Below are 19,669 nucleotides of genomic sequence, written 5' to 3'. Positions count from 1 at the left end.
GTTTGCAGATGACATGATACTATACATAGAGAATCCTAAAGATGCCACCAGAAAACTACTAGAGCTAATCAATGAATTTGGTAAAGTTGCAGGATACAAAATTAATGCACAGAAATCTCTTGCATTCCTATACACTAACAATGAAAGATCAGAAAGAGAAATTAAGGAAACAATCCATTCACCATTGCAACAAAAAGAATAAAATATCTAAGGATAAACCTACCTAAGGAGGTCAAGACCTGTACTCAGAAAACTATATGACACTGATGAAAGAAATCAAAGATTACACAAACAGATGGAGAGATATACCATGTTCTTGGATTGGAAGAATCAATATTATGAAAATGACTATACTACTCAAAGCAATCTACAGATTCAATGTAATCCCTATCAAACTACTAATGGCATTTTTCACAGAATAGAACAAAAAAATCTTAAAATTTGTATGGAGACACAAAAGACCCTGAATAGCCAAAACAATCTTCAGCACAAAAAAAGGAGCTGGAGGGGCTTCCCAGTTGGTGCAGTGGTTGAGAGTCAGCCTGCTGATGCAGGGGACATGGGTTCATGCCCCAGTCTGGGAAGATCCCACATGCCGTGGAGCAGCTGGGCCTGTGAGCCATGGCTGCTGAGCCTGCAAGTCTGGAGCCTGTGCTCCTCAATGGGAGAGGCCATAACAGTGACAGGCCTGCGTACTGCAGAAAAAAAAAAAAAAAAAAGGAGCTGGGGGACTTCAGACTATACTACAAAGCTACAGTAATCAAGACAATATGGTACTGGCACACAAACAGAAATATAGATCAATGGAACAGGATAGAAAGCCCAGAGAGAAACCCACGCACCTATGGTCAACTAATCTATGACAAAGGAGGCAAGGATATACAACGGAGAAAAGACCATCTCTTCAATAAGTGTTGCTGGGAAAACTGGACAGCTATATGTAAAAGAATGAAATTAGAACAGTCCCTAACACCATTCACAAAAATAAACTCAAATTTGATTAGAGACCTAAGTGTGAGACTGGACACTATAAAACTCTTAGAAGAGAGCATAGGAAGAACACTCTTTGACATAAATAACAGCAAGATCTTTTTTGACCCACCTCTTAGACTAACGGAAATAAAAACAAAAATAAAGAAATGGGACCTAATTAAACTTAAAAGCTTTTGCTCAGCAAAGGAAACTATAAACAAGATGAAAAGATAACCCTCAGAATGGGAGAAAATATTTGCAAACAAAGCAACAAAGGATTAATCTCCAAATTATATAAACAGCTCATGTGGCTCAATGTTAAAAAAACAGAAAACCCAATTAAAAAATGGGCAGAAAACCTAAATAAATATCTCTCCAAAGAAGATATACAGATTGCCAAGAGGCACATGAAAAGCTGCTGAACATCACTAATTATTAGAGAAATGCAAATCAAAACTACAATGAGGTATCACCTCACACCAGTTAGAATGGGAATCATCAGAAAATCTACAAACAACAAATGCTGGAGAGGGTATGGAGAAAAGGGAACCCTCTTGCACTCCTGGTAGGAATGTAAATTGATGTAGCCATTATGGAGAACAGTATGGAGGTTCCTTAAAAAATTAAAAATAGAATTACCATATGTCCCAGCAATCTGTGGGCATATGCCCAGAGAAAACCATAATTCCAAAAGACACATGCACTGCAATATTCATTGCAGCACTATTTACAATAGCCAGCTCATGGAAGCAACCTAAATGCCCATTGACAGACAAATGGATAAAGAAGATGTGGTACATATATACAATGGAATATTACTCAGCCATAAAAAGGAACAAAATTGGGTCATTTGTAGAGTTGTGGATGGACCTAGAGATTGTCATACAGAGTGAAGTAAGTCAGAAAGAGAAAAACAAATAACGTATATTAACGCATTTATGTGGAATCTAGAAAAAATGGTACAGATGAACCGGTTTGCAAGGCAGAAATAGACACAGATGTAGAGAACAAACGTATGGACACCAAGGGGGGAAATTGGTGGTGGGGGGGTGGCATTAATTGGGAGATTGGGATTGACATGTATACACTAATATGTATAAAATAGATAACTAATAAGAACCTTCTGTATAAAAAATAAATAAAATAAAATTTAAAAATTAAAAAAAAGAAAAAAGAGTCATCTGGATATCTAGTCTAAGTTCTTAAAATAATTCCTCTTGCATCTTTTGTATAGGAAAATTGGCACAAGTTAATCAAACAATCTTCTTTATCATTTATCAATTTATACTCTACCTCTTTCTAAGGGGGAATTTTCTAATATGTGGCTAAGCAAACTCTAAAATTGTCACAATAACTATAAAATATGCTAACAGGTTATAAAAACACTCATTTCATAATAATAAATAGAAGCCAGGAGAAAAAGAATTCACTATTGTATACATACTTTAGTTGCACTGGCCTAGAATTTATTCAGTACCTAAGAGAGGTTCAGAAACACTTTCAATTTTCAATAGCAGCTCAGAGAATTAAGCCATAAAAAAACAAAAGTTAAACCAGATTAAAATGAAATATGCTTTCTAAATGGTTTATCAAAATGTAATAGTCAGCCTTTACACAGATTTTTAAATCCTGCTTCAGCTTACCTGTGCTAGCAGCTTTATTTCATTCACTTCATTGCTTAGATCCTCAAGATCTCTGCCCAGATGCAGACAGAATTTCTTAATGCTTGTTTCTCTGTCACCCACAGATTTATCAATGGCATTCTGAACAGCAACAATGGACGGCTTCATAGTTACAAAAACAGCAAAGTCTTCGGGAGGTGTGGGAACCTGATATTGTTCAATCAGCTTGTACATCTGAACCACTACATTCCCTTCATCTTCAAGGCTTTCAATCTAAACAGAAACATTCGTTGCTGGTTACATAAATCAGAGTCCTGTTATACCCGTTAAGATTGTCTGATAGGAGACAGCTGCTGTGCATGGTAAACATCATGCTGTGAAGAGCCAGCACACAGAGGGGTGCGTTTAATGCAGATCAAACTGGCTGGAGCCTGCTGGGTGGCAAATGCAGTCATTGCTATGATGCAGGTAATAAGGCCCAGGAGGTAAGTTTTTCAGAGCTAAGCATAGTTAGTATTACTGTTTTAAGTGTTTAGTTTTGTCTCTCTGTTTTGTTCTCTAATAGATTAAACAGTGCCAATATTTAAAATTTTCAGAGACAACAGGTGCTGTGAGGACGCCCATCTGTAACATCTGAGATTTCAGGCCTGTGTGTTGAGCAGTGACTGTCCCAGGGCAGCCCCTGAGGTGTGTGGACCATGTACCCATAGATTCAGAACCCTGATCTACGGTGAGGCTCACACTACCCTTTAATAAAGGCTTTTAAAACCTTTATTACTGACTACTAAACATCTTTGCTTTGATGCCCTACCTTCAGTGGACCGTGCCTTTACTAAATTTTTGGCAAGGACTCCCCAGTTTTGGGGGAACCCTCCTCCCTGCCAGTCTGCCACAAGGTTATAGAGGGAGTATCCATGTTCCACAACTTGACCCACCTCCTGGCCACAAGCTGAACCAGGGAGAGTCAAATTGGGACCTAGTGACACCAGCTCAGTCTGATCTCTTTCTTGAACTTGGGAAGAGTTAGACTGCAGCTGTTGGCAGAGGCTATTTGCTTCCATGGGGTAACAAAGCAGGTCCTAAACAGGAAATGAAAACTGCAGAGAGGCTTTAGAGATGGTTCTCAACCTTTAGCTGCATCCCAATCGCCCTGGCAAGCTTGGTAAAACACAGATTGTTGAACCCCTCCTGAGAGTTTCTGATTCAGAAGGTCCAAGGTGGGGCCTGAGAATATGCAAGTTCCCCAGTGATACTGATGCAGCTGGTGTCGGGAACACCCTTTGAGAACCACTGTTCTAGAGAGGAGCAGAGATGCGAGATGGAAAGTTTCCCTATGCTGCTCTAGTCCCTAGTTCCTGCCCTTTTTAAAGGCTAGGCTCTATCCATACCTTTGGATTCCAAAAGATATCCCTGCAAACTTAGAATAAATCTTCTCATTTTTCCAAGCTAACTATGTGAGTTTTTGTTACTTTCAACCAAAAGTGTCTAACATCTTCAATAAGTTACAAATAGAACTAAGTCTGACAACCAAAATCTGCTCACCTTCCTGGATTTCTGGTACGTGGTTTAAGCATATGTCCTGTTTTCTCTGGGAGTGTCTTGGTTTACACCAAGGTATTGTCCTGGCATGATGATTAATGGTGCCTCTTTCACTCTCAAAAATGTTTGGTCAGACAGTGATTATGTGGCCTCTGCCCTACCTATGCTGGCTGGTGGTCTACCCAGTCACTGTAAAAGGGTATCTAAGAGTGCTCTCAAATTTCTTTCGCTGTCCCCTCATTCAGTTGCCCACTAAGTCCTTTCAATCCTACTTACTTAATATCGCTAGAATCCATTCCTTCTCTCCTATCCTTGGAAATACTACTTTAGCTATGGTTCATCAGCTTTCTCCACCAAACACCCCTTCTACATAGCATACCAACCGCCATATCCTGTTCTGGCCACGTTGCCTCAGGTCTGTGCATGCAAATTTCCCTCTTCCTGGAATGCCTACCTGAATAGATGGACTTTAGGACAAAGCTTAAATGTCCCAACCTCCGCAAAGCCTTCTGTAACTCATAGGCATGACTGCACCCTCCCTCTGCTCCACCACCACCCTGCGCACAACAGTATCTTGTACCTATATCCATTGTATGAGTTATCTGCTGTCATTCTAGACTCTGAGGTCCTTGAAAGCAGGTTTACTCATTGTTGTCATCCTTGCATCCTGCTAAGTGAGTGCTTACAACTTTTTTGGAACTAATGGATTAGGTTCCAAAGAAAAGCTGTCTGTGTGTGCAGAGCATTTTCCTAAGAGAGGCTGCTTCCTCAACACACCACCCAGCCATGCACAGACAACCTTATGGAGATGGGACACAGTCTGTGTTTCTGCATGGCACATCGACTCTCCTGTTCTGGAACCAGAGAGAGAGCAGTCTACCCCCTGCTACATGATCCTTCCTTCCATAGTTTATACAACAGGATCAGGGTAGGGGTGGGGGCTGAATCCATTCATTAAACATTTAGAATTGATATCAGAAGAGAGATTCTCTCTCTTGGTGGGTGGCTAGACTTGCAACATGTGACCTGGGAGGTGCTGGTGGCCACGTTTGTTGCTGCTGCTGAAACAGCAGGAGCAACGTGTTTGCAGAGGTAAAGGAGCAAAGCAGACCCTAAGAGAGATGCAGAGAGGAGAGGTGGAGAGAAGACCACCTGGGTTTCCCACAGCCTTCTTATTCCTGGCTCTGGTAAGTTCCTAAGCCTAGTCACATTCTTGGTGTGGGTGTGGGTGGGGTGTGTTCCATGGAATATTCCTTCCTCCTTAAATAGGGTCCACGTTTTGTCCTAAGGTAGGACAAAACCTCAACTGGGTTTTGGTTATTTGACAAAGAGTCTTTCTGACTGCAGATAATAATAAATGCTGGGCATCTTTAGTCTCCTGGGATGATGTATAAGTAGACTTGAGGGAAAACCACAATCATCTTGAGATCATCACATTTGAGAAGATGTTGTTTCTTGAAATGAGAAACAAAATTTTTACTTTTATAGGTACATGAAATAGCCTTTACTATTAATTCTGTTAACAATATATAACATTATCCAACAGATTATCCAGTTGTTAATGACTTATTTCACATTTCAGTTTGTATTTTTAAAATTTGTAACATATCTTCAATTTCCAGATATTTAAGAAAATGATTTAACTCTATTTTAAATGCCAACTGGTGTGACTGAAAAACCTGACTATTGAAACTAAATGCTAGATTGCATGCCACAGGGGAAAGATGAGAGGAGGAAACCAAGTTTCCGGAGAGAGAGAAATAAGGGAGACAAAGGAGTGAGTGTGTGTGTGTGTGTGTGTGTGTGTGTGTGTGTGTATGAGAGACAGAGAGAGAGAGAGAGGGAGGGAGGGAGAGAGCGGACCCCAGCATTTGTGTTCCTTGAGTCCCCGTATTTGCTGTCTTCCTGTCCCGCCTCCCTGTTTAAGCTAAAGTTGGGTTTCTTTTATTCCTAATTGGAAGGTTCCTGACTATTATGAAAATATAGGTTAAGAAGGATCAAGGCTTCCATTATGACTAATATCAAGTTTACAATTCTATTGTCATCTACCACAAATAAGAATTGCAATAAACTGGGGTTGAGAGCATTGGCTTTGAGGTCAGAGACCCAAGTGTAAATTCCGGCTCCAGTACAAAAAGCTCTGTGATCTTGGACAGCATAACCTAGTTTGGTCCCTGTTTCCTCATCTGTAGAATGAGAATAAAAACTCTTTATACTTCTTAAGTTTTTGCAATGATCAAAAATGTAATGTATGTAGAAAACATAGTGCATTCCCGGCTAGTAGTACGGGTTTGATCAATGTTAGCTGTCATTACTACTGTGATGTAAGGCATATACTTCAATTGCCTGAAAGTGTTTTTGATATTCTGACAGCTGTTTCCTGACCTTTAGTCCCTCAATTTCTCTTACTTGCCTTCCTTACTCACCACAAGATCTGGAATAGTGAGTTATGTAAGAATCAACTCACCCTTTCTTGAATTTCATCAAGAAACACTAAGTTGTTAACATATTCTATGGTGGTAGTTGGGACAAATTCAAGTTTATATTCTGCATCTTGTGCCTCAGAGACAAGGGCATCCACTTTTTTCTTGCTTAGACGAGGAAGCATATAATTTAGCACCTAGGAAAGAAAAAGGGACTGTGAATCATAACTACTTGAGTATTTCCATTTTATTATATATTTTAGATAAATTCTAGTTGAATGGCTGTTAAGTCGGCAGGTATTGGAAGCAGCAGTATATGTGAAGGGGCTGGGTTTTTTTTCACACTGAACCAATAGGAAGGGCTAATTTTGAAGATAATTTGTAGAACAAGCTGGATTGCACAACTTATTAAAAAGTTTGCCTAAATGCTCTGATCTTTTGTAAGTGCCCTTTCTGCTACTTTGCTCTGTATAGTGAATATTGTGGTGCCCTCCCCAGCATCAACTTCACTTCTTTCCTTTTGGGTGGTAGTAATGTGGTTTGGAGGAAACTGATCTCCACTTTAGAAACAAAGACGGAGTCTGATCGGTCATAAGGCAAATATGAATATGGCTTCCTTTGGCTAATGTGATCGGATTAGGGCAAACCTCTGACCTTAGCTGATCCAATTAAGTAGAAACACAAGACTTTTGTTTAAGGCTGAGAGATCTCTCATGTTCTCTCTCTCTGGACATGAACAAGGAAATAATTAGCCTATGGAGCTTTTGACAGCCATTTGAGAAATGTGGAGGCATGTGAGCTTCAGGTTGAAGCTGGCACATCAGAAGGCTTGATATAGAGAATGAAAAGAGTCAGGTCCTCAGTAACACTACTGAGTCACTAGATTACACCTCCCTGATGCCCATGCAGCCTCTGGACTTTTTAGATGCATAACCCATACATTTTCTGATTGCTGAAGCCAGTTTGAGTTGAGTGTTCTTTGGCTTGGTATATAGTAGTGCTCATAGTGCTTAGAAATGTTTGCTGAAATTGAATTCTATATTTTTTTTCTTTTGCAACAGATGAAGCAGCAAAGCTCTAGAAGAAAGCCCAATGCCATACAACGAATTAGTGACAGAATAGATACTAGCACTCAGACCTGCAGCCTTTTAGACAGGACTCTGTCTTCTTTCATCTGCATGAGGGGTCAGCAGAAGTTTTCTATAAGGGCCGCATAGTAAATATTTTAGATTTTCAGGACATACGGTCTCTGTCACAACTACTCAGCTCTGACCTTGTAGTGAGAAAGCAACCATAGGCAATACATAAGCCAACTGTCATGGGTGTGTTCTAGTAAAACCGTATGTACACAACAGGTGGCAGGCTGGACTGGTCCTGTGGGTTGTAGTTTGACAATCTCTGTTCTACACCGTTGTCTCTCTGGAGGTATTTGACAGTATATATGACTCTAAAGGAGACCTGAAAGATATGGCAGAAGCAATCAAATTTCCTCAGCCCTACAACTCACCAAAATATAATCAGATCTTTAGGGACAGTTTCAGATCAGGAAATGATCTCCTAAACGTGATCTGAGTATCCTAGAATCAAGCAGCCTTCCCACTAGGATCCTGAGCTGTTACAGTGGTGTCTCTTCTGTAGGAAGTCTTGAAATGCTCCAACAAAGGAAAAAGGAATATATGGGTTTAAGAGGCTAGTCTGAGGGCTGCTGCCTCCTCACCTGAAAGCCGACTGTGCTTGGGACAGAAAGAAGAATATGGGACTTTTCCTAGAAATTAAGGATGCACAATAGACTAACGTTAATTTTAAATATTTGCAATACTGGAAAATAAAGATAGGTTATTTGCAAGAGAAAAATCAAAAAATAGTTTTAGAGACCATAATTTAACATTTTCTTAGTTCATAGTTACCTCCAAGCATCGCAAAGGTGATGGAATTAGTTTTTCTTTTAGTTGCTTAGTGTCAATGAGCAGCAGTCCTACATTCCTGGTGCTTCTTAGAGCTACTGCGTCCTTGTGCTGTCTGTGATATTTTTCCAGTTGTTCACTAAAGAACTTAACATCTAGGTAAAGTAATTCACATAAAGCATAAAACACATGTATTAGATTTTAAAGGATCATTATAAAGATATATTAAAGATCATTGCTTAATAAATTTACATACATATTTATAATGTATTATCCATATGTAGAGGACCTTGTGTAATATTTTAAAATGTTAATTCATAGTGCTTTATATTTTATTCTTGAAACTAATATTTAATAATATAAATATGTTCTCTGGCTCCTGTTAAGAATGTCACATGAAAATAACTTGTAATTGTATTAGAGGATCTGGTTTAGAATGGATTAGATTCTAGAGTCAGGTTGGTTTGAAGTTGGCTTAATCTAAGGGTTCTCCCACGTGGTACCTCAAAGTAAGCATTCATCGAGGCTAAGGCTTTGTCAATTTGTGTCCACTACATATTGCAGTTGAATTTTGATAATATTCCCATCACCATTTTCTCCCTTTTCCGAACCAGTGGAAGTCTGATTATCTTGAATACACTTGTATCATACTCTTGGTCAAAAACAGCTCTTACTAATACACATATAATACTAAACTACTTCACTCATCTTTCAAAATCCTGTACCTCTCGGTCTTTAAATATTTAGTTAACTTTATTTCCAATTACTCTCTCTGCTTGAGTCAGATTGATTTCCTTACTGCTTCTTGTTTTCCTTCTCTAACCCTCCCCTCTACCATCCCAAAGAGAAAAGGGTGTTGATTCTTGCCTTTATTCATATCATCTTCTCTCCTGGGTACGAGGGAGAGTTTGACACAGTATAAAGAACACATCAGGGACTTCCCTGGTGGCGCAGGGGTTAAGACTCCTCCCTCCCAATGCAGGGGGCCTGGGTTCAATCCCTGGTCAGGGAACTAGATCCCAAATATATGCCACAACTAAGAGTTCACATGCCACAGCTAAAGAGCCCATGAGCCACAACTAAGACCCAGTGCAACCAAATAAATAAATAAAATAAAATAAATATTTTTTAAAAAAGAACAAATCAGACAAAGTGTTAGAAGACCTAGGCTCAAGTCTTTAACCCATCTGTGGCTTTGGGTAAGTTAGTTGATCTTTCTGAGCTTTGGCTTCCTCATGATACAAAAAAGGGATGACAATTATCTGTCCTACTCATTTCAGAAGGTTTTTGATGTGTGTATATTTGAGAACTGACAAAATAAGTATATCAAATGATCTGAGAAGACTTCCGGTAAGGAAACCTGTATAATGTTGTTTGGTCAAGTATTTTCCAAACTTATTTGAACACAGAGTCTTTTTCATTTTTCATGGTATCATGTAATATCCTTCAGAATAGTGGTTCAAGGAAAACTAGCTTGGGATACACCAATTTGGTCCAATACTTTCATTTTATACATGAAGAAATTTAGATCATTCGAGGTTAAATGACTTGGCCATGGTCATATATAGCCGTGTTCAAAGGGAAACAAAAGAGTAAAGCTGATAGAAGAGTTCTCTCTTTATGAGCTAGAGGAGAGGTGGTTTGTACAATAGTTAAGCACACAAACTTTCAAGTCAGAGAAAACGATTTCTAAACCACTAACTAGCTGTGTAAACTTGAAGTTACCTTATCTCTATATATTTTCATTTCCTTATTTGTAAAATGAGAATACTCGCCTCAGAATTATGAGGATTAGATGAGACGCCTGAAAATCACTTAGCACAGTATCTGTCATAAGTGCTCAGGAAGTATAGAAATTATTAGTAAACACTGACATTTATAGAAATTCAGGGGTGAGATATGGTTGATTAGTTCAGGAAGCCAGAGTTTGTCCCCTGATCATCTTCTGGGGCTAGACAGAGGTCAGTGTGGCTAAAAGTTTGGTTAAACAGACATTTGTCAAGTGTAAGTGTCTATAATATGTGCTAGGCAGTGTTAGAATAGTTTGAGGGAATATGATAACAGGCAAGGCATGGTATCCAAGGGGCAAAGCTACATTCTATTAACCTCTGGCTAACAGTTGTGTTTGAGGTTTAGGAAGTACCAGGAAGTTCCTAAAAAAGGAGGAACACAACGTTTAGAAGTCCAGACCAATGTACTCCAGAGTCCCAGAAAACAAACAGCTAATACCTATGAGACCCTGGTTCCAGGATTGGATAGAATTGACAAACCAAGGCAGGACTAGAAGAAGGGAAACCTGTGAGCTTGGTGGTCTCATCCAGATGGGTGGTTGGTGATGAAGTAAAGTTATCCAATGTGAGGAACATGGTAACAGGATACTAGGAGGCCTTGGCTCAAGGTTATGAGTAGAAGATCTAGGGGATTAGAACGAGTTATTTGGATTAGGTCTACTCCATGTGCTGAAATGCCAGGTTCCATGCCTTACTGCCACACTGGTTCCACTGTGTCCCTGTCAGTTCCCTTCAGCTCAACACACACTAAGTCTCAGTGTGACGGTGTTGGTGAAGAACAGTAGAAATGAACTTGTCTAATTTTGTTTTCTAAAGTAAGACCCCACTTTGGTTTCTTGAGAAAGTCAGTGTCTTGATAAAAAGGGTCTGTTTCAGATTTTAAAAACTTAAGGGACATAACAAGTGAATATAGTGCCTGCTCTTGGACTAGATGCTGGGTCAAACTAGCTGCAAACTGCTTTATTTGGGGGATTCTGAATAGGGACTAAATGTTGATGTTAAGGAATTGATGGTTTTTTTACTAGGTGTGATAATATTAATTTGGTTCTGTAGGAACATGTTTTTTAAAGATGAATATTGAAATATTTCATTTAGGGATGGCATGTCTAATTTACTTTAAAATACTTCAGCATAATAAAAAGAATGGGTTGAAACAAAAGCATAAAAGTTTACAGAATAAATCAGTGTTGCTTTGTGAGGCAAAGTATCAGAGTAATCACTTTTGTGCATAAGAAAATAAAGGAATAAAGCCAGTTCATGAAATAAAAAAAGAATATGAATGATATGCTTCACATTTTTAAATGGTAATAATGAATAATATATACTTAATTTTTGTAAACATCTGGGAACTTTCTTGCCTGAAATTTCACTTGGGTATTGTATTTTATTTCCTTTTGTTGAAGATAACAAGTTTAATAAAATAATTTCCCTTTGAATCTGATTTCATGACTAAGAGTTGTGGATTCATACCCACCAGGTTACAATATGGCCACAGAAATAGAGTAACTTGAATTTCTGAGACACATGGTACACTATGTAAACATTTTTTAAAGGAATCTGAGAGGTAAACATTCCTTTTGACTCCTCCCCATGTAAAGGCTATATAACCTTAGCACTGGTACAACTTGATACTAAAAGATAAGATTTTGGGGAGGAATTCCTTCCCATAATATTCTGAAATAAAACAGTAACAGTAAACCTAAAGAAAAAAAAGTGGTTCTACAGCAAATAATCTAGAAATGAATATATTCTTGCATTTTGTCAGGCCAACGCTTTGGGGCTACCATTTCTGTCACCACACACCACCAAACAGAAACGTAGACAATGATAAACCTTGATATACCTGTTAAACATAATTAGTAAGGACAAACAGAAAACTTACCTGGTTCTTGAAGTTTAAGAGCTTGTAAATCAAGACTTTCATTTTCCTTGAAGAATATCTGAAACTTTTCAAATGTAGCTGCATATAATTGAGCAGATTCAAATGCTGCCTGTATGGTTTCCTAAATGTTATAAAAAAACAGACAAAAGTATATTTTTCCTGAGCAGAATTCAATTCAATAAAACTGAACAAACACAGATGCCTTCTCTGTGCCCAACACTATGCTTTGACCTGAGGATACGTAAGTGAGGAAAGATACCATCCTGGATGACAAGAAGCAATTAATGGATTCTCTTATGAAATTAAAAAAAAAACAAAAAACACTTTCAAATCTGATTTTCAAAGACTTGTTCCTTATGATTGAAAGGAGGCACACCTGTAATTTTTTTAGCTTCATGGTGAACTTATACATCACTAGTAAATATATGGCAAGAGACAATGTCTACTTATTTTCCAAACTGCAAATTTTCTATCTTGGTTAGTGTTTTTGAGCAAAGGCAAAACCATTTAGCATATTTACAAAATTACTTGCCTAATCTCATCATTAAGTTCTCTGTGCTGTCAAGTCTCCTATTCCAAAATGTCTTCATAATTTTCCCTAATAAAATCCTTTCCTTCCCCTCACTTAACCTTGGCTCCAACCTCCACTTCCCCACAAAGTTTTTCCTGCAATACCCATGTCAATACATGTTATCATAGTTCAATGCCTATGAACAGCAGTTAGGATCAGTTTGTTGTTGGTCTTGGTCCATTATTCCCTGGCTGCACTCAATTGCCTTCCCTTACATTTCCTACCGAGACTTCTTGCAAATGACTGCAATTTGTCCCAGGGAAAACTAGAGATGATCAATGGAATTGCTCATTCCCAACACATCAGTGCTAGGGTATTGCTTTATGGATTCAGACTCTTGCTTTAGGGATAGTGGGTAGCAGTAGAAAGTTTCATTACAAACAATAGCACACACCCTGGAGGGCTTAGTTACTTGTTCATTTATTTCCTTTCGATAGGTTCTTATGTAATCTTCCAGACTGTTTCTGCTGTTTATTTCTTTACATTAAAAATTGAGGGGAAGAAACTATGTCAAAGTATGTCTCCTTGGAGAAGATGTGATACATATATACAATGGACTATTACTCAGCCATAAAAAGGAATGAAATAGTGCCATTTGCAGAGACATGGATGGACCTAGAGACTGTCATACAGAGTGAAGTAAATCAGAAAAAGAAAAACAAATATCATATAATATTGCTTATATGTGGAATCAAGAAAAATGGTAGAGATGAACTTATGTGCAAAGCAGAAATAGAGTCACAGATGTAGAGAACAAACTTATGGTTACCAAGGGGGGAAGGGGCAGTGGAATGAATTGGAAGATTGGGACTGACATATGTACAGTACGATGTATAAAATAGATAACTAATGTGAACCTACTGCATAGCACAGGGAACTCTACTTAATGCTCTGGGGTGACCTAAATGGGAAGGAAATCTACAAAAGCATGGATATATGTATACATATAACTGATTCACTTTGCTGTATAGCAGAAACTAACACAACGTTATAAAGCAACTATACTCCAATAAAAATTAATAATAAAAAAGAACATCCTTTTCCCCACAGCAAAAAAAAAAAAAGTATATCTCCTTTGAGCAGATTTAATAGTCTCTGATACATGATCATGCAGGTATTAGAAACACAGCAGGAGGCCTGTAAATGGAAATCTCCACCAACATGTTCAAAATATGATTTTAAACCTCACAGGAAATTTGCTGGAATAGTACAAAGAATTCCATATATCACCAGTGAAATTCCCTAAATTTTAACAATATATCACATTTGTCTTATCATTCTCTTTCTCTCTATATATTATTTTACCCTGAACCATTTGGAAGAAAGTTGCAGACACAGACATTTTTACCACTAAATATTTCAGGGTTTATTTAATAAACACAAGGATATTTTCTTATAGAACCATAGTATAATGACCTAAATCAGGAAATTAGCATTGATATTAATACTATTATCAATTACAGATCTTATACAAATTTGGCCATTTGTCCCAATAATGTCTTTCATAACAAAATAAAAAACCTTTTTTTCCTGGGCCACTGTCCTATCCAGGATCATGTATTGTACCTTGTATCGTATCATGTATTTCTTGTATTGTATCTTGTCACATCTCTGCAGTGTCCTTTAATCTGAACAATTTCTCAATCTTTGTCGTTCGTGACCTTTAACATTTTTGAAAAGTATCTCCTGTGTGTGTATGTTATACTTCCTAATGCTTACATTCAGTTATACGTTTTTGGCAATAATGCTACATAAGTGATGTATGTTCTCTGTGAATAGTGTCAAAAGGCACAGAATGTTGATTTGATTTGTCCCATTACTGGTGATGTTAACATGTTAGTTAAGGTGGTGTCTGTGAGGTTTCGTTACTGCAAACTTACTATTTTCTCTCTTTAAATCAATAAATATTGTATGCAGAAATGCTTTGAGACAATATCCTTTTCCTCATCGTATCTTTGCATACTCGTTTTAGTATGAATTAGAGATTCTTGCCTATTTCTATAGCGGTGATTTTTCTTTATGTTTTCCTTCTACGTTTACTAATTGGCATTTTACTGTAAGGAAGAGCTTTCCATTCTCACTCCATTCATTCATTCACAAAATGGACTCACATTCTCATTTTATTCAAAGACTGTTATAATCATTACTTATTTTAATGGTCAAATTGTCCCAGGGAGACCCTTCAAGTTGGCTTTTTAGTTTTTTCTGCATGTCGCCATTACCCCTTAGGCACCTTCTTATTTTTTGGTTCAACAGTATGCTCTGGGCTGCTCTTGTACGTTCCCTGCCCCAGGTTTTGAATAAGCCATTTCTCCAAAGAGATTTGGTTCCTTTTGATTTGGAATGATATATAGAAAACAATGTGGGGACACCAAATATGCTCATTCTTATTAGGATGCCACTGCTTCTAGGCCATCTCAGCAAGCAGATCTAGGATACACACAAACACCCCACATAAATACATATATACACAAAACCCTATACATAGTGCTGTTTCTGTCGATCAATTAAAGATCATGAGTTCATAACTCCAGTTCCAATATAACACCATTCTGGCTTTTCCTCTTCCATATTTGGATGAGGATGAGTAACCTCATTTCATTATCCACACATATTTAGCTATTTGCTCAACTCCAGAATACACAGAACGTCATTTCAGAATTGCTAACACACTAATACCACTATGAAAAACAGACTAAGTGGAATTCAATATTTATTATAGTTATAGTGGTCTTTAGCTTAAGGGTATATGGGCAAAGTAGTGTGTTTAAAAGTTACTTGGTTTAGTTTTTTTTCCCTTCCTTGCAGTGTGGTTATGTTATTCATTTGAAATATAGTCTAGTTCTTTTGCTTTCATTGTATTCTATTTTAGGGTTTTGTTTCCCCATTCTTATTGATTTTTAAGTGCTATATTAAAAAGTATACTCAGAATTAAGTGTGACTCTTCCCTTATTTTCTACTCCATACCCACCATCCTGTCTACACCATTCCCACTGTCTCCTCTAGGTAACAAATTTCCTTAGTTTCTGGTTTATCTCTTCTCCCTCCCTATTTTCTGACATAAAAAGTACCACACTATAGATATTCTTTTCTACTTTGCTTTTTTTCACCTAACAACGTATTCCTGGAAATCACTCCATATTAGTTGGTAGATATTTTCCATATTATTTTGTTCAGCTGCATAGTCCTCCTCTGTGAAAATGTACCATAGTTCATCCTATGTATTTTGGGAGTTTCTGATATTTTATAAAAATAATAATGTTAACAAAATCTAGTGCATATGTACTTTTCTATTGTTGGGCATGCATCTTCTGGGTACATATTTAAAGGTGGAATTGCTGGATCAAATGGTAAATACATAACATGTAGTTTTGTTATATATTGTAAAATTCTCCATCATTTGCGTTCTCAAATGCAAAGTGTGAAGAGAATTTGTTTATCATAGGCTAGCCAATGGAATGTTTTGTCATACTTTTGAATTTTGCTAATCTGATAGTTGAGACATGCTACCTCAATTTTGTTTCCATTTGCATTTCTCTTATAAGTGAGGTAGAATATGTTTTCATGTGTCTAGGTTCTTGTTTTTGGTGAGTTTTCTATCATATGTTTCGACCATTTTCCTACCTAGTTTTGGTCTCCTCCCTGCTCCCCATTGGCGAGAGTTCTTCATGTATAAAAATATTAGCCCTTAGCTGTGATTTATATGCTGCAAATAGATTCTCCCAGTTTGTAATTGTATTTTTACTTTGCTTATATATTTTTTGCCTTGCAAAGTTTTAAAAAACTTTATGCCATCAAATTTATCAATTTTTGCCATTATTGCATCTGGATTTTGAGTCATAGCTAGATAACCTTTCTTTATGAACAAGATTATAGAAGAATTCACCCATGTTTTCTTCTAGAACTTGTATGATTTAAATAAATTTTTAGATCTCTGATCCAGTTATTTTTATATACAATGTGAGATATGTATCTAACTTTAACTTTGTCCCAAAGGTTAATCAGTTATCTCAACACTGTTTATGAAAAGTCCAAATACATCTCAGTGATTTGAAATACCATGTTTTTTATTTAATAAATTTTCATGTGTACTTAGGTGTATTTCTGGATTTTCTATTCTGTTCCACTGGTCTGATAGCCAATATCACAATCTTTTAGTTATAGAGTTTATATTTAATACTTGGTAAGAATAATACCCCAAATAGTTTTTCTTTTTTAGGGTTTTCCTAGCTTCTATGCATGTCTATTATTACATATAGGCTTTACTATAAACTTATGCTCTATGATAAAGCTTATTAGTATTTTTATTGGCATTGTGTTAAATTTATAGATTAACCTAGGGAGAACAGATATCTATTATGTTGAGTCATTCCATCTAAGAATATTTCTTTAAGTCTATTTTTGTGTCTTCCAGAAGCCTTTAAGAAAACCTAAAAAGATATCCTTATATAGGTTTTTTTTAAACATTTCTTATTAGGTTTATTCCTAAATATTATACATTACCTGCTTTGTTGTTACTACAATGAAGTTTTTTCCACCAAGCATTTTCAGTATTCTAGAACAATTTATGTGCTATTGTGAATATCTGGTCTTTGGAGAGTTGATAAAATTCCCCTGTGAAACCATCTGGGCCTGGTGCTTTTTACAAGGTATTTCTTTGATAACTTCCTCTATTTCTTCTGTGGAGATTGGTAAGCTTTCTATTTTTAATGTTGATTTAGATTACCATGTTTCCCTAAGAATACTATCTATTTAATCTAGGTTTTCAAATTTATTTGGATAAATGTCTGCAAGGTAATCCCTCATTTTTTTTTCTGTTTAAATGGTTATTTCCTTGTTATTTGTCATCGATTATGTTAGTTAGGACTTCTATACCCTTATTTATTTTTTTCCTATTTGACCTGCCTTATGATGAGAGTTGCATGTTAAAGTCTTCTATTCACAGTGTTTCTATTTATGTTCCATTTGTGTCTCATTGCATCTCTTTGCCTTTTGCAAGTGTTTCCTGTATATATACTTGTTGCATAGACATTTATAGCTCTGACTCATAGGATCACAAATCTTGCTTTCTTATCGTTTACATTTGTCTCTATACCACTGAGCACCACTTTATTTTCAGTCTTTCTAAAGAAAGACTAAACGTCCCCTACCAGGGTGGTATATTTGTTACAAATGATGAGCCTACATTGACACATCATAATCACCCAAAATCCATCGTTTACATTATGGTTCACTCTTGGTATGGAACATTCTATGGGTTTGGACAAATATATAATGATATTTATCCATCATTATGGAATTATACAGAGTGTTTTCACTGTCCTAAAAATCAGTGTTTTGCCTCTTCACTCCCCCACCCTCAACCCCCTGGTAACCACTGACCAGGAAGCAAAAACCTCCATGTTTTTGCCTTTTTCAGAATGTCATATAGCTGGAATCATACAGTATTCCCATTACACATATGTTACACCTTTTGAAGTTGTCCTACAGTTCTTGGATAGTCTGTTCTGTTTTTTTTTCAGTCTTTGTTCTCTTTGCTTTTTGGTTTTTAGGACTCTATTGATATATTCTGTGGCTCAGAGATTCTTTCCTCAGCTGTGTCTAGTCTACTAACAAGCTCATCAAAGGCATTATTCATTTCTGTTATGTTTTGTTTTGTTTTTTACCTCTAGCACTTCTTTTTGGTTCTTTTTAGGATTTCCGTCTCTCTGCTTACATTGTCCATCTGTTCTTGCATGCTGTTTATCTTATCCATTGGAGCCCTTAGCATATTAATCATAGTTGTTTTAAACTCTGGGTCTGATATTTCCAATATCCCTGCCATGTCTGGGTCTGATACTTGCTCTGTATTCTAAATTTTTCCCCTTATTAATGTGCCTTGTAACTTTTTTTTTGATAATTGGACATGATGTATTTGGTAAAAGGAACTGCTGTTAATAGGTCCTTAGGAAGCGGATGGTATGTGTCAGGGGAGGGGATATATTCTATAGTCCTTTGATTAGGTCTCAGTTTTTTAGTGAGCCAATGCCTCTGAACTGCGAACTTCATAGATATTTCTCACTTTCTTTTTTCTCTCTCCTTAGGTGGGACAGATGGCTAGAGTGGGCTGGAGTTGTGTATTTCCCCTCCCCCAGGTAAGTTAGGATCAGATAATACACTAGCAAATTAGGCTCTGGTTAACTAGTTTCCTCTGAGGGTAGGCCTTGTTGAGAAGAGGGTGCTCCGACATATTTCAAATTATTCCTTTTCCCCTTTCCCTGCTGGAAGCATGAGAGAATTTTTCTCTAATATTTACTGTGAGAATCTGGTTGAGTTCTTGCAGGTAAATTTCATAATAGTGTAGGGGTTCCCTATAACTGGGCCCCTGGAGTTTTTAACTCTCAGAGTTGTTCACACTGAGCCTCCAGCAATTCATCAATTACAGTTCAGGTTTTCCTGTCTGGCACTTGTTCTCACTGAGGTTTCTGCTCATAGTCTCTGCTCTCAGAAGCCATGACTCCCTGTTTTCATCTCTCTGTCTCTCCAATCTTGAGGGCTGTGGTTTCCCCTGTATCCTCCCCTCTATTACAGATCCTATAGCAGTCTGTTCAGTCAGTGTGTTCAGTGTTTTACTTGTAAGAATAGAGTGGCAACTTCCAAGCTCCTTACATGTGGATCCAGAAATAGGAAGATCAGTCCTTTTGCCAAGTTATCACTTGGTTGGATGAAACTCATCCCAATTTCCGAAAAAATCCTGATCAGCACCAAAAACCCTAGGCCCTTGTCTCTTTAAAACTATTTTTCTATAGCCTTGATATTTGAAGGACTAACTTGGTTAGATAAAAATTATTGATTCGCGTTGTCTGCTCTTGAGTTTCATTAAAAAATCCGTTCCATCATTGCCTTTCTTTATACGTTGTTTTTGAGAAGCCTGATGCTAGTCTAATTCTCTTACTTTTGTAAGTTATTTTCATTGTGCTGTGAGAC

The 19,669-nt window shown here is 37.2% G+C and overlaps 1 protein-coding gene across 1 annotated transcript in view; it reads right to left on the bottom strand.

Annotated features, from left to right (window-relative positions):
• Nucleotides 1-19,669, bottom strand: part of DNAH6 (dynein axonemal heavy chain 6) — a 274,144-nt gene that overhangs the window by 201,528 nt on the left and 52,947 nt on the right. The window contains exons 12-15 of the mRNA XM_081255033.1: nt 12,133-12,253; nt 8,464-8,615; nt 6,601-6,753; nt 2,616-2,867 (exon numbers count right to left, since the gene is read on the bottom strand). Of these exons, the coding sequence (XP_081111159.1) occupies nt 2,616-2,867; nt 6,601-6,753; nt 8,464-8,615; nt 12,133-12,253 (678 nt within the window). The remainder of the gene's footprint in view (nt 1-2,615; nt 2,868-6,600; nt 6,754-8,463; nt 8,616-12,132; nt 12,254-19,669) is intronic.

Source organism: Mesoplodon bidens (assembly GCF_964165515.1).
Source record: "Mesoplodon bidens genome assembly, chromosome: 14".
Lineage (NCBI taxonomy): Eukaryota > Metazoa > Chordata > Mammalia > Artiodactyla > Ziphiidae > Mesoplodon > Mesoplodon bidens.
This window is presented reverse-complemented; position numbering and strand designations above follow the sequence as displayed.